This window comes from Lutra lutra, chromosome 4 (genome assembly GCF_902655055.1).
Source record: "Lutra lutra chromosome 4, mLutLut1.2, whole genome shotgun sequence".
Lineage (NCBI taxonomy): Eukaryota > Metazoa > Chordata > Mammalia > Carnivora > Mustelidae > Lutra > Lutra lutra.
In genome coordinates this window covers 179713613-179738300 of record NC_062281.1, presented here as the reverse complement: position 1 = coordinate 179738300, position 24688 = coordinate 179713613, and the positions used below count along the sequence as shown (strand labels likewise).

At 49.3% G+C, this 24688-nt stretch overlaps 1 protein-coding gene across 6 annotated transcripts in view; it reads left to right on the top strand.

Moving 5' to 3' along the window:
- NCMAP (non-compact myelin associated protein) overlaps positions 1–24688 on the top strand; it is a 41141-nt gene that overhangs the window by 10868 nt on the left and 5585 nt on the right. For 2 of the 6 annotated variants that reach the window (XM_047728528.1, XM_047728529.1), the window contains one exon: positions 21713–21801. In XM_047728528.1, the coding sequence (XP_047584484.1) occupies positions 21720–21801 (82 nt within the window). In that variant the 5' untranslated portion in view covers positions 21713–21719. Of the gene's footprint in view, positions 1–12786; positions 13038–17832; positions 17975–21712; positions 21802–24688 lie in introns of those variants that run through there. The other 4 variants (XM_047728526.1, XM_047728525.1, XM_047728524.1 and 1 more) reach the window with 4 other exon arrangements.

Genomic DNA, 24688 nt, shown 5'->3' with positions numbered 1-24688 from the left:
GTCATGATCTCTCTCTTTTTAATTTAAATTTTAGTTAATATAAATATTGATTTCTGGGGTAGAATTTAGGGATTCATCACTTAACATCCGATACCCAATGCTCATCACAAGTGCTTTCTTTAATACCCATCCCCCATCGAGCCGTTCCCCAACTCACCTCCCTCCATCAACCCTCAGTTTGTTCTGTCTCTGTTAAGAGTCTCTTACGGCCTGTTTCCCTGTCTCCTTTTTTTCCTTTTCTCCCTTCCCCATATGTTCATTTGTCTTCTTTCTTAATTTCCCCATATGAGTGAGATCATAGGGTAATTGTCTTTCTCTGACTTATTTCACTTAGCATAATACCCTCTAGCCTTATCCACATCATTGTGAATGGCAAGATTTCATTTTTTTTGATGGCTGAGTAATATTCCATCACACACACACACACACACACACACACACACACACACACCATATCCTCTTTATCCATTCATAAGTCGATGGACATCTGGGCTCTCTACCCAAACAGCAACCCTAGAGGGAGGTTCCATTTATTACCTTAATTTTACAGAAAGGAATGGAGGTACAGAGAGGTTAAGTAACTTTCCCAAGGGCACCCAGCAGAGCCAGTTCAGCCTGGCTTTGGTGCTTCTAGTTTTCAGATGCCTCACTCTGATCTGTAACAGGGAATCTTGAGAGAGCAGGGGTGCTGGCTTCTCCCTGTGGAGCAAGTTCCTCTGCCGCTGAGTCCCAGCCGTTCCCTCACATCTCATCTCCGCTCTGGCCTTCCCTAGACTCAGCTCCACTGCGCCGGGACCCTCAGCGTCCCATCCCCTCACCAAATCGGACACTTCCCTTCCTGAATGTGCTCATCCCCACCCCTGCCCGCCCCCCATCTTCCCTTTTGCTTTTCTTCCCAGCTAGAATGTCACTCCTCCCTTCTTCACCTTACAAAATCCCAGTAAAATACAATAACAACAATAATAATGAAGCTCATTCATTGAGCAGGAACAGAGAAGTGTAGTGGATGACAGCAGGAATTTGGGGTGTTTTGCCTGGGCTCCACCCAGTCCCACCACTTTTGTTGGCTATGTGATCTCAGGCAAGTTACTTAACCCCTCTGGACCTCAGTTTCTTCATGGGTAAGACAGAGATGACGATACCCACCTCAGTAGGGTTATGGGATGAAAGGAGTTACAAAAATAAAAACTACACGGGGCGCCTGGGTGGCTTCAGTCTGTTAAGCGTCTGCCTTCAGCTCCAGTCCTGATCCCAGGGTCCTGGGATCGAGCCCCATATCAGGCTCCCTGCTTAGCCGGGGAAATCTGCTGCTGCTTCTGCCCCTCCCCCCACACCCTCTTTCTCTCTCTCTTTCAAATAAATAAATAAAATCTTTAAGAAAATTAAAATTTTAAAGTATACAAACAAAAACTTGCAAAGTTTTTAGAAAAATGCTTGGCTCATAAGAAGTACTCATTATATGCTTATTCTTAACATCACACCCTCAAAATGTGGGGCAGAATTTAAGTCAGATTGCCTGGGTTCACATCCCATCTCAGTCGGTCACCTTGGCCAATTTATTTACCCTCCATAGGCCTCAGTTTCTATATCTAACAAATTTAAAGGCTAATATGCTTTTCACTTCAGGTGGATGAGATAGTCCAGTAAACATGAAGTACGTAGTAGAGAGCCTGGCACTTAGAACCAACATCAGCTATTACTGTATTCCTGGGATTCAGACCCAGGTCACTCTGCTCCCCCCGACCCAAGAATTTAGTGACTCCATGATGCCACTCAGACTCCACCCTCCTCACCCCTGCCCTCCCCACCCCCAGCACCCACCTCTCACCCTCTCTCTGAGCTACACGGCACTCACTCCCCATCTTGTGTCTTTATGTCTCATCTGCATCACCGTGGCAGCCACATGTGGTGGGAAAGCATGAGCCACGTGATGTGCACATGACCCTGGCTCAGGATACAGCCTTTCAGCTGCAATTACTGAACTCCCCAGGGCTCATTCACTTAGCCAGTTTATTTCATTCAGCAACTGGGTGTTCATTCCTGCAGTGTGCCAAATGGTTTTCAAGGCCCTGGAGATTCAAAAGGTAAATAAAAATGGACACAGCCCCTGAACTTGTAGACCTCAGTTTGGTATGGGACACGACCATCCGTCCAAGGGAAGATGCTTACTGACCTATGGGGATACAGGGACACAGAGGTGTGAGAGTGCACAGCACAGGGATTTGAAGTGATTCTTTATTTTTTTTGAAGCGATAATCGGGGCAAAGTATCAGACATGTCAGTAGGACTCAGCGCATGCAAAGACCCTGTGGCAGGGATGGGAAGGAATAACAGGGCTGAGCTCAGACCGAGAGGAGACTGGAGTGGTCTACAGGATCAGATACTGCATGGAAGACTTGTTGACTATTGTAAGTTCTAGTTTGGAGTAGACTTGAAATTTTTAGCAATTGCTGTGGCTGCATCATGAAGGATTGTGGGGGCCCAGGGCAGAGGGAGGCTGGGCCTTTTGGGAAGTTATGGCAGCTCCACAGAAGAAAACACAAGCCTGGGCCTGAGCAGGGAGGGGAATGAGGAGGGAGACAAGAAAGAAAATTTGTAAGAAATGAAGATAAATCTGAAAGGCTTGAGCGATGAAGGTGTTGGTTGGGTGACAAGTTTACATTTCTGGCTTTGGAAGCTTCAGGGGTTGCTGGTATCATTCCCTGTGATAGGGAACCCTAGAAGAGACCAGCTTCTGTGACCAAGAGACTACCTGGGCCCTCGCGAAGCCGGTTGCCTCGCCAGGGAAAGCTGCCAAGTCATCACAACGATGACGACAATAGCTAGTTGAGTCACTTGACGGTGACTGTAAGCCGCCAATTGAGCACGGGATTTGAACCCTGGTCGTCCAGTGCCAGAGCCTCTGTGGCACCACCGCCCACATGCCATTATCTTCGCCTCTCAGTGCCTCCCAGGTGCCAAGAACGGTGCCAGCCGGGCCCTGGGCTGTCAGCTCTGCATGAAAAAGACAAACGCCCTGTTCTCACAGAGCTTTGGGTCTGGGGAGGTGGGTGGGTCACAAACAAGACAGTCTGAGCTGGCAAAGAGCATTAAAGAGGGTAAGTGAGACAATTCCTGAGGGTGGGGGAAAGGGAAAAGTCTTGGGACAGACTGATGATGTTTAAACCGACGCAAGAACATAATTGCCTAATCACATCATAGTTTAGAACTGCGGTGGGTCATAGGAGCAGGAGTGACAAGCTTCATGAAGTAGCAGTTTGGGGTTTTTTGGGGGGAAACATTTGACATACGTTCTGATGTATTAGAAGGTTTGGTTTTGAAGTATAAGTAGGAGTTCACCAGGCAGACAGGATCTGGAAGTCACCCCAGAGAGAAGCACAGGTAGGAGCAGAGGCAAGTAATATTATAGGGTGGGTGTGTGGGTGTGTGGGTGTGTGTGTGTGTGTGTGTGCGCGCGCGCGTGTGCGTGCAACACCTGGGGCTTAGCATTTTGGAAGTCCGTAAGCTCCATGTGGGACGACCAGGGTTCAAATCCCAGTACTCGATTAGCTAATACCATAATTGTCAAGGGACTCAGTTAACTATTGTCATCATGGAAGTGTAGTCCATAAGCTCCATGTGGGCTCAGATGCTGGGCCTGTATTGTTTCCTTTTTGTCTCCACCACCCAGCACCATCTCCAACAAACAGCACACGATGACTGATGAATGAATGAGTGAACACGTGATTGAGTTAGCGGTGGTAGGAGAGGCAGCAAAGAGAGGAGGACAGAGTGTGAATCAGTGTTGGCCAATGTAATGTTAGGTGTGCCACTCGTGTCATTTTAAATGTTCTAGGAGCTACATTTTAAAAGTAAAAAGAGGGGCGTCTGGGTGGCTCAGTGGGTTAAGCCTCTGCCTTCAGCTCAGGTCATGACCTCAGGGTCCTGGAATGGAATCCTGCATCTGGCTCTCTGCTCAGCAGGGAACCTGCTTCCCCCTCTGTCTCTGCCTGCCTCTCTGCCTACTTGTGATCTCTGTCTGTCAAATAAATAAATAAAATCTTTAAAAAAAAAAAAGTAAAAAAAGGGGTGCCTGGATGGCTCAGTCTGTTAAACGTCAGACTCTTAGTTTCGGCTCAGGCCATGATCTCAGGGTCATGGGATCGAGCCCTGTGGCGGGCTCTGCGCTGGGCATGGAGCCTGCTTAAGATTCTCTCTCTCTCGTCCTCTCTAAAAGAAAATTTTTTAAAAAGTAAAAAGAAACAAGGTAAATAAACTTTGAGAATACATTTTATTGAACCCAGTATAACCCAAATATTCTCAAGGAGGTAATCAGTGTTGCGACATTACTAACAAGATATTTTCCATTCTGTTATTTTGTGCTCAGTCTTCGAGATCCCATGCGTGTTTTATAGGCACAACACATCTCAGGGCACAGCTGCCACATTCCCGGAACTCTGCAGGCGCAGGGACCTGTGGCTCCCACATTGGAAAGCACATGTCTGAATGGTGTTGGGTGGTGAGAAACCTGCTAGGGAGTCAGGACTTGATTCCTCCAGGCTGATGAGAGGCCACTGGGGGGCCAGGCAGAGGAGAGCAAGGGCAGGTTTGTCACTCCCGAGGTCTCTCAGGTGACTGTGCCCCTGATGGCTTGTGAGAGCGGAGAGGGCCCTTCCATCCGCTGCACTGCGGGTGGAGAGTCACATTTGGGGTGAAGGGGGGGAGGGTCTCACTCCAACTGGCTGTGGGGTGACTGGGGTGGAGATGGGATGCTCTCCCCAACTATGAGTCACCTCCTTGGTGAACTTTAGAGCCTGAGACCCCCGCCCCGCACCCCTCTTTCCCGAGGCCGTCCGTGGCCCCTGAGCCAGGAGGGCTTTGGCTGAGCGAGGCATCTGCTGTAATTTGTGGGTAAACAGACGAGGCTCTGGGCAGCTGGGCAAGGAAATGAAGCACCTCCGAGTGTTTAGCAACAGCCCCACCTGGCCCCGCTCCCTCGGGGCCTCCTGGAGACACACGGACCCACGGAGGCCCACGCTCACACTCGCTGCCTGCCCTGTGCTGCTCAGCGCCCCCAGGAGTGTGCGGGGGGCTCCCAGCTCACCCTTCCCCGCTTCCTACTTGTTTTCCTACTTCCTTGGACTTCAGACTCACACTGTCTTGCACTTTCCACACACCCTACATGTCTCTTCCACGTTCCCTCTGACTCTGGGGGTGGGAGTGCTGGATGCTGGGAGGCTCCTGGGTGCTGGGAAGGTCCCACCCCTGCTTTGGTAGCTCTGTGACTTTGGGTGGGTTACTGGGCCTCTCTGAGCCTCACTTTCCTTGGGTGTAAAGCAGAAAGTGTGCAATGAGTTGTGCACATGAAGTTGAGCTTGTGCACACGAAGCTGAAACACAATGCTGGGCACAGGGTAGGAGCCCAACAGAGGCATCATGACTGCCTGCTAAGTGTCCATGGTCCCCCAGCCCGGCTCCCTGGGAGCCAGGCCCACCTCACAACACCCGGGGCCCTGGATTCTCCCAGGCTGTCAGCCTCAGGACAGGGCTCACCCAGCACTGAAGCTGGGGGGTCCAGCAGAGACAGGGCCCCCTGAGCTCAGCTCTGCAGGTGTGAGGTTCTAGGACTCATCAGTTGCATGGCTGATTCTTCAGAGATGACACTGGGGGCCTCCAGGACATTGAGGTGGCACCCAGGCCAGATCAGCCTTGAGAGAACCCGGAAGCAGGACCAGGGCCGGCTTCCCCACTAGGCCCAGCAGACACAAAACTTACAAAACTCTTAAGGGCCCCCCACAATATTTTAACTTCTTTGGAAATCAGGGGAGAAGAAAACCCAACTTTTAGAGAGGAAGAAAATGTTTTCCATTTTTTCCTCACATCACCTCATATTTCTTCACATTTTTTCCTCACAACTTTTTTCACATTGGGAAGAAAAATAAAATATTTAAAGCCCATGAGAATTTATTATGGGGGGAGCACAGAAGTCGCAATGCAGCCCTGACCAGTTCTTCATTCATTCAGATGCTTTTGTTGGCCAGGGCACTTTCTGTCAGTTCTTTTTTTTTTTTTTTTTTTAAGACTTTATTTATTTGACATGCAGAGAGAGAGAGAGTGAGAGATCACAAGTAGCCAGAGAGGCAGGCAAAGGGGGAGGGGGAAGCAGGCTCCCCACTGAGCAGAGAACCCGATTCGGGACTCGATCCCAGGACCCCGGGACCATGACCTGAGTTGAAGGCAGAGGCTTAATCCACTGAGCCACCCTGGTGCCCCTTCCTGTCAGTTCTTGTTCAAGCCTTACAGTCTGATCCACGGCACACATATCTTGGCTCCCTCTGATGGGGAAAACGAGACTCACGGGAGGTAAATCAGTGGCCCGCGACAGTGAGTTGAGAGGTGACCGAGGTGGGATTTGAGCTGGGGTCCCTCTGAGTCCAAATGCCTTCCTTTATCACAACACACTATTTGCAAATTCCTCATTTTTTTTTAAAGATTTTATTTATTTATTTGTCATAGAGAGAGAAGCAAGAGTGAGCGCAGGCAGACAGAGTGGCAGGCAGAGGCAGAGGGAGAAGCAGGCTCCCTGCCAAGCAAAGAGCCCGATGTGGGACTCGATCCCAGGACGCCGGGATCATGACCTGAGCCGAAGGCAGCTGCTTAACCAACTGAGCCACCCAGGTGTCCCCAAATTCCTCATTTTATTTAATCTGATCCTCACGGCAGTGAAGGTGGCACAGTCATTCCCATTTTAAAGCTGAGGGAACGGAGGCCTGGATTAGAGGAGGAAGTCTCTTGCTCTCGGTGGCTTGCCTAGTCGGTAAGGGTGTCAGGGGCTAGCCCTCTCCTCCTAAACGCTCCCTATGGCCCCCTGCAAGCACCTTCACCTGCCCACCCCCGACACGTGTGGCTCCCCTGCCCCTCCTCCCGCCTCCTTTCTTCTGCCCATTTTCCCAGCCCACAGAGGGGACGCTCAGGTCCACCTCCTGACAAGGTGGGGCCTGGCCCTGCCACCTTAGAGGGTGAGGAGCAAAGAGAGGCAGCAGGCCAAAGACCAGAGGGAAGGTTTAAAAGAAACCATGGGTCCCCCAGACAAATGCCCCTCTGTAGCTCTAGGCCTGTTGTGACTGGCCAGGAGCCAGCTCTCACCGCGGCAGCCTGAACGGCTGGGGTGGTTTCCCCACGTCCTGTCCTCTCGGCAGGCCAGTGCCTGCCAGGCCCGGGCTTGGGCAGGAAAGGGCAGGGGTGTTCCCTCTGGAATGGAGAGTGTGGGAGGCCAGCAAGAGTTGGGAAGGGCAAGGGGCCATGTCCTGAACCAAACTGGGCGGCTGGGCATGTCACAAGATGGAAGGCGCATGAGACGGAGGTCACTGGGTCCCCGCTGTGTGTTTTGCAGGACAACAAACCAAAGTCCAGACAGAACAAAGGACTTGCCCAAGGCCACACAGCAAGGACGTAGCAGAGGTACTTCCAGCCCAGGGTTCTTACTTCCTGCACAGACCTCCCTGTCTGTGTTGAATAGCTAAGACGGCCAGCTCCGCAGATCAGGCAAGAAGGTCACACGTTAAAATTACAGAGTAAGGACTAGGTTTCTTAGGATTCCATGTACAAGTGCAAATACCCCAGACAGCATCTACATCCTAAACACGTTCATTACAAACACTTTGAGGTCAGCCAAGTGCTTGGAAAAGGCAGAGGGAGAGACAGAATCAAAAGCGAGACCATTGGAAGGTTGGTTTTAGGGACGAATGCAGTTTACGGGAGTCTCTAAGAGGACAGTGGTCTTGGTTCTTAAAGGCAATGATGAGCCCCCCGCCAAAGTACTGGGGTGTGGGGTACTTGGTTCCCGCAGGTTACTGGTTCCCATTTGGGTTTGGTTTTTGCCCTGCACTCCCACCCCCATTTTCCTCCCCTAGAAGTTTACAGTTGCCAGGTCCATGGGGTACCAAACTCAGTTTCATCTATATGTTCATGCTCTGATGGACGACAGGAGCAGCTCAGAAACCCCAGTTTGTGCCTTCTAGAAACGTCATGCCACGCAGCAGGTGGCACTTGAGCTGAGGGCAGTGTGAGAGCCAGGTTGGGTCTCCCCGATGGCCCACCAGCTCGCTTCCTCTAGGTTTGGTTTGGTTCTTTCTTTTGTTGTCATTGATCTTGTTTCAGATCAATCAACAAGGAGTTCTCGAAACCGTACCAAATTAACTATCAATGAAACAACGTCTCTCCATACCTCCCGGGTGCCTCGCTGGCCCTCAGTTTCCCCCTGTGTAAGGAGAGAGGGCTGTGGACTCTGTAGTTTTCAGACTGGCTTCCACGGAGTCCTGTGACCGCAATGAGTTGCCTCCCAGGACCGCCACAGGGGGTGGTGAATGAGAAAATTGGGGTGAATGAGAAATTGAGTGGGGGGTGTGGTTCAAAGGGAGGTATTTGGTTCCTTAAGGCTTTGGGGAAGCTTCCTTTTCTATCATAAATTCATTCCCCAGACTTTTCCAGAGAAGAGTAGATCTCCTTTCAGTTTGGACCAACAAACACATCAGACTATCTGCCAGTTTTCCTTTTTCTGGCCTCTGTTGTCCCCTGAGTCAGACTGTGACACACACCCCCCCCCCCCCGGGCTTCCCCCGAATCCCTGGATCCCCTGTCCTTCCACACCTAGTTTGTTCCTCCGCTTTAGTGGGGCCTGTCCTCCAGGAGCTTCCCGGGGAAAGGTGCCTGGGTGGGAGGGATTTTTTTTTTTTTTGGAGCTTCGCATGCCAGAAAACGTCCTTCTACCTTTCCACTCAATGTTTAGTTTGGCTTACTGTACACTTCTGGCTGGAAATTATTTTCCCTCAGAACTTTGGAGAGTTGTCTCAGAGCTCCTAGTGCTGCTGCTGACAAATTCTCCTCTCATCTGATCGTGGGTCCTTTTATTTGCATTTGACCCTATTAAAAAAACAAAACAAAACAAACAAAAAACCTAGGGAGGTGTATGAGATATTTTCTTTATGCTCAGTGTTCTGAAAAGGCATAATGATGAGCCCTACTGTGGGTCGTCCTTATTGTTCTGGGGACTCAGAGGGTCCTTTCATTCTGGAAGCTCCTGGTTTACATTTCTGGGAAATTTTCGGGGATTCTTTGATAATTTCCTCTCTTCGATTTTCTCTTTTTTAATCATTTCTGGAATTCTTATTAAGAGGATGTGGGACCTCCAGGAGCAATCTGTTCTGACCTACTTTTATCTTTTTTGTTTCATTTTCTGAGAGATTTTCTCATCTTCCAACCCTTCTATTAAAGTTTCTGTTTGGTCAGGCTTTTCTTATTTATTTCTTGGCATCCTTTCTTGTTTTCAGAATATTCTTTTCTTATAGCACCCTGATTTGCTTTATAGATGCGGGGTCTTACCTCTCTGAGAACAAGGACATTTTCTTCTGCCTTTTGTTTTGTCTGTTTGTTTTAAATGCCTCCAGCTGTTCATTTGTTTTGTTTGCTGTCTGTTCAGTTGTTCGAGGCTCTTGGTCTATTGGCCCTTGGTTATCTTTTTGTTTAAGAGTAAGGCACTACAGGGGTGCCTGGGTGGCTCAGTGGGTTAAAGCCTCTGCCTCCAGCTCGGGTCATGATCCCAGAGTGCTGGGATCAAGCCCTGAGATCCAGCCCCAAATCTGGCTTCCTGCTCAGTGGGGAGCCTGCCTCCCTCTCTCTCTCTGCCTGCCTCTCTGCCTACTTGTGATCTCTGTCTGTCAAATAAATAAATAAATAAAAATTTTAAATTATTAAAAAAAAAGAGTAAGGCACTACAAAGCTCATTTACTTATTTTTTTTTTTTAAGATTTTATTTATTTGAGAGAGAGAGTGAGAGCCTGTGCATGAGTTGGGGTGGGAGGAGCGCAGTGGGCAGAGAGAGGGAGATGCAGTCTCCCTGCTGAGCAGGGAGCTGGATGCGGGGCTCAATCCCAGGACCCCAAGATCATGACCTGAGCCAAAGGCAGACACCTAACCGACTGAGCCATCCAGTTGCCCCTAAAAAGCTTATTAAAAAAAAATTTTTCCTGATGTGCTCTGGTTAGGGGGTGGGGGGCTTCTCAACTAGTAACCTCATTGGCTGATTGGTGAGAACCTGGTCCTTTCGTGGAGGCTCCTGTAACTTCTGTCAGTATCTGTAGTCTGTTCTCTTTGGCTGGTCAGTCTCCCCAGCCCCTCTCTAATTTCCTGCTTAGAGGTTAAGCCTGGCTGCCTCAGTTCAGGCCCAAGGGGCTCAGGGGACAGGGTGAGCCCCTCACTGCATGATTTAGACTTTCCCTCAGCCTCATTCCCAGCCAGGAATGAACCCCCACCAGTGCTAGGTTTCTCTCAGAGAGCTGAGTCCCGAAGTCAGCTGTGCCCTGAATCACCTGGGGATCTTGTACGAGGCTGATTCAGGTCCAGATTCTTGTCTAGTGTTCCTGACATGGCCTGAGAGTCTGCATTGCTAACAAGATGCTCAGAGCTGCTGATGCTGCTGACCCAAGGGCCACATTTTGGACAGCCAGGGTCTAGAGCACTGCTGGACGCATTCTAGAACTGCGCTGACCAATACGGGGCCACAAGGCATGGGAAATAGCGCTTGAAATGTGGCTGGTGGGAGTAAGGCACTACTAAAATGTATTGTTTTATTTAACTTACTTTTCCCTTAAATGTAGGCGGCCATGTGTGGCTGTGATGTTGGGCAGTGCAAGTCTAACTCCTGATTCACTCTCTGTAGAGACGGATTTACCCGATCGTGCAGGACAAGGAGGCCTATGGCCAGGAGGATGAGGTCGGGTGGCTGTTTGGGCTGGAGCTGAGCTGCTCCTCTTAAAGACTTGTGTCTTCCTTTTTTCAGGCCCACATGGCACCTGACTTTTGGGGGCACCTATTGCCCCCCGTTCATGAGCTTTCGTGAGCTGCTTCAGCATGATCCACTTTTACAGGTTCCTCCCCCGCACCCAGGTTTAGTTAGGTCTCTGCCTTTTCCAGGCTGCAGAATCAACACAAAAGCATCAGCGTGTCCAGCTTTCAAACCTGGAACGGCCTCTCTCCAGTGTGGTTTCTTCTCTCCTTTCCCTTTGGCCCTGAGGATGTATATACCTTGATTCCTTTACTGTCTTCTGCGGGGGTCTGGGGAGGATGCAGAAATGACCCTCCGTCTACTATGCGTAACCCTCTGCAATTTTCTTTTTAAAGATTTTATTGTTTTAAGTAATCACTACACCCAAGTAGGGCTCGAACTCACGACCCCGAGATCAAGAGTCACAGGGTCCACTGATGAAGCCAGCCAGGTGCCTCCCCCCTTTGCAGTTTTTAAAAAGATAAAAATGGTTCTGGGGCACCTGGGTGGCTTGGTTGGTTGAACATCTAACTCTTGATTTCAGCTCAGGTCATGATCTCAGGGTCAGGAGATTGAGCCCCACATCTGCTAGGCATGGAATCAGCTTGAGGTTCTCTCCCTCTTCTTTGCCCCTCCCCCTCTTCATGCCCATAATCTCTTTTTCTCTCTCTCAAATAAATAACTTAATTAAAGAAAAATAGTTCCCAAACTTTGTTTCTCCCGGGATGATGCAACACTGAATTTGTCCTTTCATCTGTCATTTTCCTATGGGCTGGGATATTTGTCGTGCCCAGGAGCCTGGAGAAACCATCCCTAGCTCACTGTCGAGCTCACAAGTCAAAGGCTCTGCATGTCTGGGGAGAAAAAGCCTGGCTAACCCACTCAATGTGGTTTCTTGATTCTGTGAAGGGGCTTGGGGGCTCGGGCGGGGCCGTACCACTGACCGCCTCCTCCCCCAGCAGAGCTGAGCAGAGCAGGGAGAGCATTTATAAGACTGAAGACTTTCTAAGCCTTGGGCAGGAGGAGATTTGGAAAGGGGGAATTGAGAATGGTTATCAGTTAACTAATAAATCACACAGATAGGTGGGGTTTGGGCTGGGCTGGCCTTTCAGGTCAGAGAACTACAGACGGATGTACTTGAAGCTTAGGTTGGAGGTAGGTGCTAAGGCTTATGGGAAATAGCTTGCGTGGCAATGGGGGTGGGGGAGAGTCAATCCTGCCCAGTTGTCCCCTTGCCCCACACCCACCCCCACTCCACCCCCCCCTTGCTCACACGCACAGCGGTGCCCCAGCTAGCTGGCCCAGGATCTCCGGGACCCTTTCTCTGCTCCTCTCACAGCATTTCTCCCATACTCCCTCCCAATGGGTGCTGGTATCCACGGCTCCCTGGGTATGTGATCTACCTTTGAATCCCCCATGACATCAGGATGTGCCTCTTCAGACTCGGCGGAGGAGGCAGGAGTGGATTGAGTACAAACTTTGGGGTCAGTGAGATGAGAGTCAAAATCTACCATGTGTGTGAGGCTGAGTGATGGCCCCCAGCAGTATTCACATCCTAATCCCCCAAACCTGGGACCCGGTCCCTTTAATGGCAAAGAGGAGTTTGCAAGTGTGATTAAGTTAAGGGTTATGAGATGGGGAGGTGATCCTGGGTTACCCAGGTACGGCCAATGTAATCACGAAAATCCTTAGGGAGGCCAGAGAACCAGAGAGAGGGAGGCGTCACGATGGAAGCAGAGGTCAGAGACACAGACACAGGAAGATGCTATACCGTGAGCTTGAAGGTCAGGGTGGACGATGGGGCCTTGGGCCAAGGAATGCGGGTGACCTGCCTGAGCTGAAACAGACAAGGAAACAGATTCTCTTCTAGAGGCTCCAAAAGGAACACGGCCCTGCCAGTGCCTTGATTTTAGCCCAGTGATGCTGATTTTAGACTTCTGACCTCTGAAACTCTAAGAAAAGCAATTTTTTGTTGTTTTTAGTCACTTCGTGTGTGGTGATTTGTTATGCAGTCCTAGGAAACAAATGTCTCCTAGCTCTGCCATGTATTAGCCCAGAGACCCCGGGCCAGTCACCTGCCCTCTCTGAGCCTCACTTCTCTCCTCGGGAAAATAGAGGTAGCATGCAAAGAACTCAGCATGGTAGCAGGTACTCAGCAGGCCCTGGATAGACGGGCCGTGGTCCTGTTTGCAGTCACCATCACCGTCCCTGTCTCTGCCGACCTTCTATCCACAGATGTTAAGTACAGACTGGACATTTTCTTTGTTGTCTAGACATTTTTTGGGTAGAAAAGATAGGGAACTGTTGACAGGCCTCTAGCTCTGCTCCAGCCTGGGGCGATTTGCCTCCCTGAGGACACTCGGCACGCCTAGAGACCTGGGGGTGCTCTGGCAGCTCGTGGGCAGAGGTGGGGGATCCTGCCTTTGCCAGGGTGGTCCCCACAGCACAGAATTACGAAATATTGGGGAGCCTGAGTGGCTCAGTGGGTTAAAGCCTCTGCCTTCAGCTCAGGTCATGATCCCAAGGTCCTGGGATCGAGCCCCGCATCGGGCTCTCTGCTCAGCAGGGAGCCTGCTTCCTCCTCTCTCTCTCTCTCTGCCTGCCTCTCTGCCTACTTGTGATCTCTGTCAAATAAATAAATAAAATCTTAAAAAAAAAAAAAAAGAATTCCATACAGGCTTCTTTAAAAAAAAAAAAAATTACGAAATGTAAACGGAGCCGTGGCCCAGGAACCCTGCTACCCTCTGGAGGTTTGTCGTACCTCTTGGGCTCACAACGTCAACAAGGAGAAAGAGGGGTGAGCAAAGTCCTGGCCCAGCAGGGCTGTGGACCCCCAGAGCATCTCCAGGAATATTCCTTACCTCCTGGGAGGTTTGGCTGCCATGAGCCGTCTCAAGGTGGAAGGTCCGAGTTTGAGCCTCAGCTCCTGCCCTCTCTTGCTGTGAGACTTTGGGCAAGTCACTTAACCTCTCTGAGCCTGTTGTCTGTCAGCAAAGTGGCCATAAAACAACCTTCCTTGTGGAAGCCCAGTGCCTAGCGCTGTGTCGCCATCTCCTTAAACTGTCGTTCACTCCCCGTCCTGACTAGCGTGTCAAGGGAGAATTCTTTCCCTCCAACCTATTCCCTTAGGGGCATCAACTTTTTAAGCTTTTAACCTTTCTCCCCCTTGGGGTCAGTGGGACCCATGGAGGCTTACATAAGCCTTCAGGTGGAGTTTGAGGACTCTTGGGAGCTGGCCGTTGGCTCGCAAGGGCGAGACCCAGGGGCGAATGGAAGCCGCGGGTCACATTCCAGCTCTCGGTCAGTCTCTGCCACAACGCCCACAGGTCGTCTTCCTGTCGACTCCTGGCAGGGCCTGTGCTGCCCTTTTGGCACCAGGCACAAATCTGCCTTGTGACTGCTTTCATCTGGGATTTCTATTTATATCTCTTGGTACAGGGAACTTATCAGGCTTGCGTCTTGGCTGGAAGCTCTTTGGGGGTACCCCTCATTAGAATGTGGGCCCAAAAATCAGAAATAAAGGATGTTCAAGCCAGAATTTGACAGGGCAGGTCATTAAGACTTGATAGATGTGGTGGACCTGAAACCTGGGCTTCCAGATGCAAAGGCCCCTGCTTTTTCCAAAGGACTTCACTATGACATTGATCAGGCCGCTCAGTCATCAGTGCTGGGCTAGGCAGGGTTGCGGGGGCAGTAATCCCCACTCAGTATTGACTGGAGGAAAGAATCTTTTTTTTTTTTAAAGATTTTTATTTATTTATTTGACAGACAGAGATCACAAGCAGACAGAGAGAGGAAGGGAAGTGGCTTCCCACTGAGCAGAGTGGCGGATGCGGGGCTCGATCCCAGGACCCTGGGATCAGGACCTGAGCTGAAGGCAGAGGCTTTAACCCACTGAGCCACCCAGGCGCCCCTGGAGGAAAGAATCTTAAAGGAAACAATTCTAGGGGCGCCTGGGTGGCTCAGTCAATTAAGCATCTGCCTTCGGTTCAGGTCATAATCTGGGGTCCTGGAATCGAGCCCCACATTGGGCTCCCTGTGAGAAGCCTGCTTCTCCCTCTGCCCCTGACCTCCCCCCCCCACCCCCGCAACACTCACTTGCTCTCTCCCTCTGTCTCTCTCAAATCTTTTTTAAAAAAGAAAACAATTCCATTCCAATTATGTATCTATGGCATGCTCTTGCCCTCTCCATCCAGCAAGCCCAGCGAGCCTCACGAGCCCCATGTTCTACCAGTCCCATGAGGATTTTTGCCTTCCTGGCAGAGGTTTTACTATTCCTCAGTGGAAATGGAAGAGAAGGTTGAACCCTCCAGAAATTCTAGTGAATTCCTCTTCAAATCCCCTCCTTGGGACGTAGCTTCATGGTCTGATTCTCTGACCTCCCTGTTCATATAGAGTTTGACCATATCAGCAAACACTTGACCAGGTAGAGAACTGGGAACTCAAGGTCCAAGGAGAGCAGGGAGAGCACAGACTGAGGACAGAAAAGAAAGGAGAAGAGGGGCTAGGAACTGACCTTGACCATTCACCCACCATCCACCAGGCACCATGCTGGGTAATTATAGCTCCCCGATTGTCACAACCTTACAAGATAGCACGCGTTATCCTTACAAATGAAAACACTGAAGCCTAAAAAGTGCCTCAGCTCATAGAGCTAGCTGGTCAGAGATGAGGTCAAGATCAAAATCCAGGTCTCCCTGACCCCAGAGCCCTCGCTGGGTCATGACCTCCTAGATGGTGTGCTCTGTCACAACACTGCCAGGAGGTCTCGAGATCCACCCAGGAGGAGCTGGACTTTCTCTCCTGAGGGCCCATACCAATGAGGTCAAGGCTAACAGGGGCCAGTGCAAAGTCTTACACTTAAGTTCAAAATGACATTTGCACAGGAGTGTAATGGAGACCTGGTTACTGGGCGGCAGCTGATCGTAATATTGTCCCGTCATAACGCGGCTGCTGTTGCCTTGTATTTCCAAAGCACTTGGAGGTTTAGAAAGCCCTTCCACTTACCGAACTCAGAGCTTTGATGGACCATAAACAAGCATGAGAGTAAGTCTGGAAAAGGTTTGGGAGTATACCAATAGGGTGTGTATGCTGCGACAGCCTGTAAGGGTAAAGAGCTGTTTGTTTGCATTAATCCAGTGTAATATCAGTAGACTGGGCTCAGCCACTGTGCTAAATGTATTACACGTTAGATCTCTGTTAATTCTCACAACAACCCATGTTGCGCAGATCAGAAACCAAGAGGGGAAGAAAGTCCGACAAAGGTCACAGAGCTAGAGTTCAGGTTTAGGTCTGAGAAGTATCAAGACAAACGTCCTTTTGGACATTTCAGCCCCCCCCACCCCGGAGATAGGGGTCCCATTTGGGGTGCTGTATTTAAGGGGGACGTTAACACACAGAGTAATGATCTCACGAAAGACACGATCATTGTAAAGATTGTTTGAAGGAGCTTAGTATATTTGTCCTGGGGGAAAAATGATCAGAGAACATATCATTGCTGTTTTCATGGGCGTAAAGCTCCTTTCTTTAGAAATAGGTTGGGTTCCCAGGACGTGTACCAAGCTTTTGTTGGTTAGTGTAAACGGGATAAACTGTAGCCGGCTGCTGGCGCCACCTACTGGTGGGAGGTAAAATTGATGGGCTGATTGGGTCCGCCGGGAGGTAAAATTGATGGGCTGATTGGGTCCGCCGTCGCTGTTCATCCCTGAAGGTCGGTTTCACCTTTCTTACACTGAAGTGCTCAAATCTGGTGGGTTGTGCATAAGAGGCAGCACATGTACCTTTATGGCAAGAGAATTAGGACCAATGGGTGAAAATTATAAGGAAGGATATTTTGGTTTTGACGTGAAGTTTAGTTTTCTGAAAAAAACATCTCCAAAACTCTAGGGGCTGATTGGGAGTAGTGAGGTTCATGTCTGTGGGAGAAACCAATTCATGCTGAATCTCCCAAGGTTTGGGCAATGGGGAGAAATCAATCCTAGTGTTTTGGTGGGTCTGGGGTCTTCATGGGTTACCTACTCTGAGTTACAGTTGGCCGTTTGAGTGGGGGTCTGCCAGTGTTGGTAGCATCTTTGTTGTCTTATCCAGGGAGGAACTTTTAGGGTTCCCAGGGGACCGAGCAGTGGGGGAGATACTTGGAACGGGTGAGATCTGGGAATGTTTATCTTCCAGATACGGCTTGAACATTTGACCAAGGGATAGGCAGAGAGGAATGACTCAGAGGGTAAATGGTCCTGACCTTCCATCACTTCCCAGTCTGACCTCCCACACAGGACCATTTGTAAACAACCCAGGGGAACAACAGTTCCTTGTAGATTCTGTAAATGCGATTAAGGCTGTGCTGAAGACAGAGGTTCAGAGTGTGGCTGAGAGCAGGGACCAGTCAGACAGGACCGGTCACGGGTCTGGGGCAGAGCTGAGCCCTAGCCTGTGTGGGTTTTCTCATCAAAAGCTTTGCGGATTCAGGGCCTGGGTGCCAGGCCATTTGTGTCTTGCACATTCCCCGGGAGGCGGTCCAGTGAGGATATGCGGAGAAGGGGCCACAGGGTAGGACAGACCCTGGCACAAATCCTAGCATGACACCCGGTTAGCCTTGTGAGTCTAGGTTGATTACTTCTGTACCGTGAGCCTCAGCTTTTTCATCTGTAGAAGGGGCAGTGATTCCACCTTCCTTACCCGAGAGGTATGAGGATTTAATGAGACCTCCTTCATAGAGCACTGATCACCATGTTGGTGCATAATTTATTATTATTATTTTATTATTAAATTAACCTCTGTTAGTGAAAACCATTCCCACTCTCCCTGCCCCCTCCTTGCTTTTCTGTGGCCATGGATCTGGTCACAGACACATTGGTGCTGAAAAGCCCTTGCTGGGCCTCACTTGGTTAACAGGAATGGCTGGGTCCCACATATGAAAACACCCACAGCCTTGGCCATCAATGTCCCACCGCCCTCCCTCCCACCTTCCCTGATGGGGCAGGAACAGAGATGTAATTGAGAGCCGTGAGGCCTGACATAAGGCAAGATATACTCTGAGATGACTCACTGTTCCCTCAGAAAGAATAGCCCGCCCGTCCGAAAGGAGGTCTGCACCCAGAACTAGGCCCCCTCGAGGTCACCTTGAAGGGTCCGCGGAGGAATCTGTGTCCCGGTGGCTTGGGCAGCTGCATTACTGGTCAGTGTGTGTGTGTGTGTGTGTGTGTGTGTGTGTGCGCACGCACGTGCATGTTTCCGTAGTAACCTGTCAGGAGCCCCTCTAGACACACAGGTACAGGCAGCAGATTGGTGAGGTGGGGATCCTACAGGCTTTGAAGTTTGCAGGCCCAGGTACATAGGCCAGCTCTGCATCTTCCAGACTGTGTAAGTGGGGGGAGAGAGCTTTAGAGCCCCAAACCTTGGGGTCCTCCTCTGATCCAGGGGAGGGGAAACCCTATTTTACATGGCCTTTGCTAATTAAATCAAAGCATGGATTAAAAAAGAAAATGCCTGGCCCAAGGTCTTGGCACATAGTGGGCACTTGGGTGATGGCGTCTGTCATTTTTGTGCGTCCAAAGGACACATGTCCAAAGGAGATGTGTCCCCAGGCAGGGTTTAGCCTTATCAGTGACAATGCCATGCCTCTCTCACTAAGTGACCCTGGATCAGTGGCTATTTGTCTCTCTTTTTCTGTTTTTAATAGGAATTATAAGAAAACAGTATTGGTGGGTCTTCTCAGATTGATATTGGTGTGGGTAGAAGCAGACGGTTTAGGCAAATGCATCATAAAACTCTTTATGATCGGATGGGGGAATGGTGCGCAGTGGGGGGCAGGTGCCTCTCCTTCTTGGGAGTAGCAGTGGGGGCAGGGGTTGGGGGAGACTTTCATTCCATATTCTCATATGGGTCCTAATTTATTTTTATAGAAAGATTTTTTCCTTGTTTTGAGCTCCAGAGAGCCACCTGGCTCTGAGTTAGCAAATCATTGCTATTATCCCCACCCCCACCCCCAAAATACTCAGAGCTGCCATTTATCGAGCACTGAAACCACTTTCCATACTTAACCTTGAACCTTCAGCTCCCTTGGGAAAAGCCACCTCATTTTACAAACGAGCAAACCAAGCTAGGAGAAGTTCAGCCACTTGCTTCAGTACTTCTCCTGGCAAAGGTGAGAGGAACCAGACAGTTTATCTGGGAGAAGTAGGAGGAGGATACGAAAAAGACCCCAAACAGCCTCTACCTTCAAGGACCTGACAGTGAACATGGGAGGTTAACTGCCAGACAGAGCAACCAAGACACATGCTGTGGTCATGCTTCTTTGTGGAGCTCTGCTGTGGGAGCGGAGGACCGAAGGCTGATTCTGCCTAGGGGATGGGGGAGCCTTCCCAGGCGTGGCTGGGCTCAGTCCTAAAGGATGTGTTCATTTTGGAGAGGCAGCCACCAGGGGAACATGGCCAGTGGGCCTGTTGAAGGAGGTCAGGAGACAGGAAGCCCAGCGAGGAGGAAAGGTTGACCAGTACAAAGAGTCAGGCAAAGCTACACAGGGCTCCTTGGGAGAGCCCAGGTCGTGGGAGTCCTGAGGATCTAGTCTTTGGGAGGAAGGGACAGACAAGAACTATGGGTTTTTAAGTAGTGCCCGGTGGCTTAAAGGAGGGCAAAGAAAGTGAAGGCAGAGAGGGCCATTCTGAGGCTGAGGCCCCCATGGGGTGGGACAGGCCACAGCCACCAGAGGCCCCGGCCTGATGACCTGCCTCCAGTTCAGGTGCGCTGACCCATTTCCATCAGGAGCTGGGGGAGTGGGGAGCTGCGGCCAGGAGGTGAGAACTCTCAGGAGATGTCCACTGTGGGAAGGGGGGTGGTTGGGCGGGGACGAAGCCTGGGCAGCAAGGCCCAGGAATGCCGGGGGATGGAGTGGTTCCTTGTCAGGGCAGTTTGGCAGAGGTTGGTGTGAGGAGCAGAGAGACTAGAGAGGCTGGAAACAGCCAGTGAAGGGTTTTCGCTGCCAGCTGTTCAAGTGTGGGCATTGGGAGACGATTATTGTTTTTTTGAGCCTGAGAACGCTCTGTCTCTCTCTCACTAAAATGTGAGCGTCTGGAGGCAAGCAGTCTACCTGGCGTTTCACCAGTGTGTTCCCAGCTCCTAGCACAGCGGCCGTCACTTAGTAGGTGCTCAGTTAGTACTTCTTTAGTAAATATGTAGAACCACAATCTGTATATTCGGACGTGGGAAACATTTTAAAACTTGGATAAGAAAAATACACACTAATGGTCAAGGTTGTGGTTACTTTGGGGGGAGGGAGGAAATGAGGTAGGAGTAGAAAAAGGATTTCAGCGGAGTCTCGCTTTTCTTCCTTAATAAAGAAGAACTGAAGAGAGTATGATCGTGAACATTCGTTCAGTCTGACTGCTGGGTACATGCGCCCCTATGACATTATTATTTATAATTTTAAAATATTTAAGAAGAAAACGAATTGGGCGACTGGGTGGCTCAGTCGGTTGAGCATCTGCCTTCACATCAGGTCATGATCCCAGGGTCCTAGGATCGAGCCCCATGTCGGGCTCCCTGCTCAGGGCGGGGGTGGGGGGGAGTCTGCTTTCCCTCTCTCTCTCTACCCCTCCCCCTGTTTGTGCACGCTCTCTCTCTCAAATAAATATATAAAATCTTTTTTAAAAAATGAAAAAAAGCAAATTGGTGTACAAATATTGTGTTAGGTGTAAAGAATATCTCTTCTCCAGAAGATGGAGTGACAGCCATGAAGCCCATGGCTTCTTAGCATGACAAATAGGCCTGGATAATTCTTTCCTTGGTGGCGATCCTTCACAGGTCTCCAGACTATGAGCAGCTACAGTGAAGTAGGAAACCCTCGTTTGTGTCCCTCCTCTTCTCGATGCCTGTCGTTCAGAGCACGTGTGGATACTACCAAAGGCTCAGAATACACTTCTCGGGAGGATCTCAATACTCATTCCTGGGGGCGTGACGTTGCATGAATGGCGTCCCTCCTGGCTCACTCCTTAAGTGTAAGATCTCCGGCTTGTGAATTTGGATTCCTGCCGCCATCAGGGAAAGAAGCTATACTGTGCCCTCAGAGAGTCTGTTTGGGTCCAAGCTCTGTGTCTTCCTTGCTGTGTGACTTTTGTCCCTTCACTCAACCACTCTGAGCCTCAGTTTGCTCAGCAGCAAAAGGTGATGATTGAGAAGATGATTAACGAGTGAGCTGATACAGGTGTGAAACCTGTAACAGTGCCCAGTGCCTGGCGGTCGCTCGGCACACATGGCCTGTCCTCCCGCTGAAGGCTGTGTGCAGCCTGGCCTTTGTTGTCCTGCCATCCCAAGCCATGTCTGTCCCTCAAGGCCCATGCAAATTTAGCTTTTCCTTGAAACCATTCTTCACAGCCAGGGATGGCTCATGTCCCTGACTGCTTGGTAGCATAGTTAAATTTTCCATCTGCTCGCTTATTGGTTTATTTATGTTGGCCTCCCTAGATTGCAAAGCTTCTGAAAGCAGGAACATCGTTTCGGGCATCGTTACAAGATGCTGACCGCCTCACCCCATGTCCTGGGTCAAATGCAAACTTGGGGCTCCATGAAGCCTTGGGGACTTCACTTTCATCAGGAAGATGACAATCATAGCCTCCCTCACACAGTTTCTAGAAGATAACTGTTTAGACATTCTGGGTCCAACCTCATTAGGAAAAATTTAATAAATATTGTTGAATTAATTTAAACTGCCATGAACGATGAAGTTCTTTACAAATGTCGGACATAATTTTTAATTCTCCACAGTAGACAGTGAAAGACCTCATATTTACTTGCGGCTAAGAGAAACCGCCTGCTTGACTCTTCTCTGGTCATCCAGGTGAGGACCAAAGGAGGCATCACACAGGCATTGTAAAGCTCACCCTGGTGTTAAATGAAATTTTATCTTTGTTCTTCCCAGGATCGAGATGACCACAGCCACCCCTTTGGGGGGTACTACCTTCTTCTCCTTGAACGTGACCACCAGAGAAGAAGACTTTCTGTACAAGAGTAAGGTCAATTTGGCTTGGCAGCCAGGGGAGGGATGGCGGGATGAGGACTGTGGTCAGCTCCTGGTGTTGAGGTCAAGAGCATGGGTTCCAGAGATAGACTACCTGGGTCCCAGTGGCACTTCTGCCGTATGCCCACCATGACTGTGAACACGTGACCTCATAGCTTTGTGTCTGTTTCCTCGTCTGTAAGATGGGGATATGAATGAAGCTACTCTTAGCATCACACACATGAATGGTGTGAAGACTAAACCAGATGATCCATGTAAGGAGCTTAGAATAGCCTCGAGTCACACAAACTACCTAATGAGTAGTATTGTGATCATTACTGCTGTGACTGCTATTGTCATCAGGGAGTTTGGGGGTCTGGAGGGCAACGGACATTGACTCTCCCGTAAGAGGTCCCTCAGTGAGTCACCTTAAAATGTAACTACTTTCATACTCTTCATACTGTTTTTACAAGGCAAAACCCATCAATTGACAAAGGAATAAATGAGTGGGGGTGGGAGTAGTCCCGGAGAGACATTTGGCAGGAACAAGGGATGCCCGGAAGGAAAAACTTAACAACCACTCTCCAGAATACCAGTTAATCATATGAGGGGAAGTTGGGACTATTTCCGTCTTTTCTGTTGGTCTGGCACGTACCCCCCGCACATGGAACAGGCTTCCCAACACACGTGGAGTGTTTCCCCAGTGATGACAGCTCCAGACCGTGGTCCTGGCAGGAAACCGATTCCTGGCAGGATGTGGGTCTTCCACGGAGACCCAGAAAGGGTCATTCTTGGGACAGGGTCCCGCGTGTCTGCCTGCTCCTTGCCAGGTGGGGACACCTACAGAGAGAGGCCTGTCGACGTAGCTCAAAACAGTTCTGAAAGGAGATTCAGGGTAGATCGAATCTCCAGCAGCAAGATGGGAATGATTCTGCTCTTACTTAACTAAAAGCAGTGGTTCTCAACTAGATGATTCTGCCCCCTTGATGAGATGGCCAGAGTTCAAAAATAAGATACAGAACATCCAGTTACATTTGAATTGAAGAGTAACTGTATTTGTGCACTATAAGGACATGCCATCATGCAATAGGTGAGACATCACAAAAATTACTCATTATTTATCAGAAATTCTAATTTAAATAAGTATCTGGTACTTTATCTGGCCACTTTACTATCAGGGGACATTTGACAACGTTTGGACACTTTTGCTTGTCACAGCTGGTGGGGGAAGAAGAAGCAGTATTAATGACATTAGTGACTGGAGGCCGGAGAGAGCATTGTACAGGGCATGGGAGGGTCCCCTCAGCAAGGGGTTGTGCAGGCGACGTTGAAAAACCATGGATTAAAGTATCATCACAGAACTCACCAGAAAAGAGACAAAAAATTACTCCACAATGGAATCCCCACCCCACTCCTTTTCTCTATTTCCAGTCTTTCTTCCTGTGAATATTTGGACATAGTCTTGTTTTTTGTTATTATTTAGTAAACCTTTTCGTAAGAGCATTACATACCTTTAAAAAAAAACCAAAAAAGCACAAATCCTAAGTGCACAGCTGGGTGAATTTTCACAAAATGAACACAGTTGGGTCACCAGCCTGCAGATCAAGAAGAGGACCATCCATCACCAGGATCCCAGGCATCCCAGTGCCCCTTGCCGCCCTGTCCCCACCTGGTCAAGGGAACCCGCTGTTCTGACTTCACCCACTGGCCATTAGTTCTTCCAGGTTTGGAGCTTTATGGAAATGGAAGTATACCATTTTTCTGGCTGCTTTTACTCGTCATTATGTTTTCATGTACATATTTTAATGGTTGCAACATAATGTGTATATGTGGGTGTGTACAAAATACCATGTACTCTTCTCCAATGTCATTCAGATTATAGTATAATACATCATGAGCTAGGCATGCCATACCTTATTGAATCATTCCCGTATTTAGAATATAAATGATGTAATTAGCATACTGATTCATGCAGCTTTTTCTGTATATAGGATTCTTCCCTAAGATAAACTCCCCAGAATCACATAGATTGGCTTAAAATGTGACCCCCACCCTTTATGGGGTGTTTTTTTTTTTTTTTGTATTTTCAGTTTCAGTTCACACAGGGACGTTGATTCTGAACATGAAATGAGAGGTGGCCATGGGAACTGGTTGCTGATACTGAAATTAGATGCTATTAAGCCACAAGGACATTCATTAGAGCCTTGTTTTTCATGGTATAAAATTGAAAACAACATAAATATCCTCAGTACAGCATTGGTAAACAAATTATGGCACATCCAAACAATGGAGGTCTACACAGCCATCAAAATCATGAAAAACAATGTAATTACACGGAAAGATGATTAGGATATGGTTGTAAAACTGTGTACGGAACATGGTTCCATTTTTATCAAGTGCTATTTTTCCACTTTTATTTCCTTGAGGGGGGTTTTCAGAGAGGATTAATCAATTACTCAAAAAATGTTGGGTAGGTATTTAATATGCATACCTGCATATACGTGATGGCATTGGTATGTGTATGCATGTGTAGGTGATCAGTGGTTCCTGGGGCAATGAGTTCCCTTTTTGGCTTGTATTTTTAGTTTCAAAATTAACTACAAAAATATTGCTTTTGTATTATCAAAAAGAGGGAAGGGTGTTTTGCTTGCCTGTTTCACAAAGGAAGTTGGATGCTATGTTAGGACTGACGACAACAGGATGGCTCAAGATAGGATTTTGGCAGATGAAGCTCCCTGGGGGGAGGGGTACACTGCTGCTCTGAGTATGTCTCTGCCCTGGGGTCAGTAGTCGGAGTGCCAAGACAGCACATTCTCTCCCTGCCTGATCCAGTGAGGATGTGAGGTGCCGGGTGGAGGTCCCCCTCTTAGTCTCTGGATGCTTCCCTTTTTTCAGGTT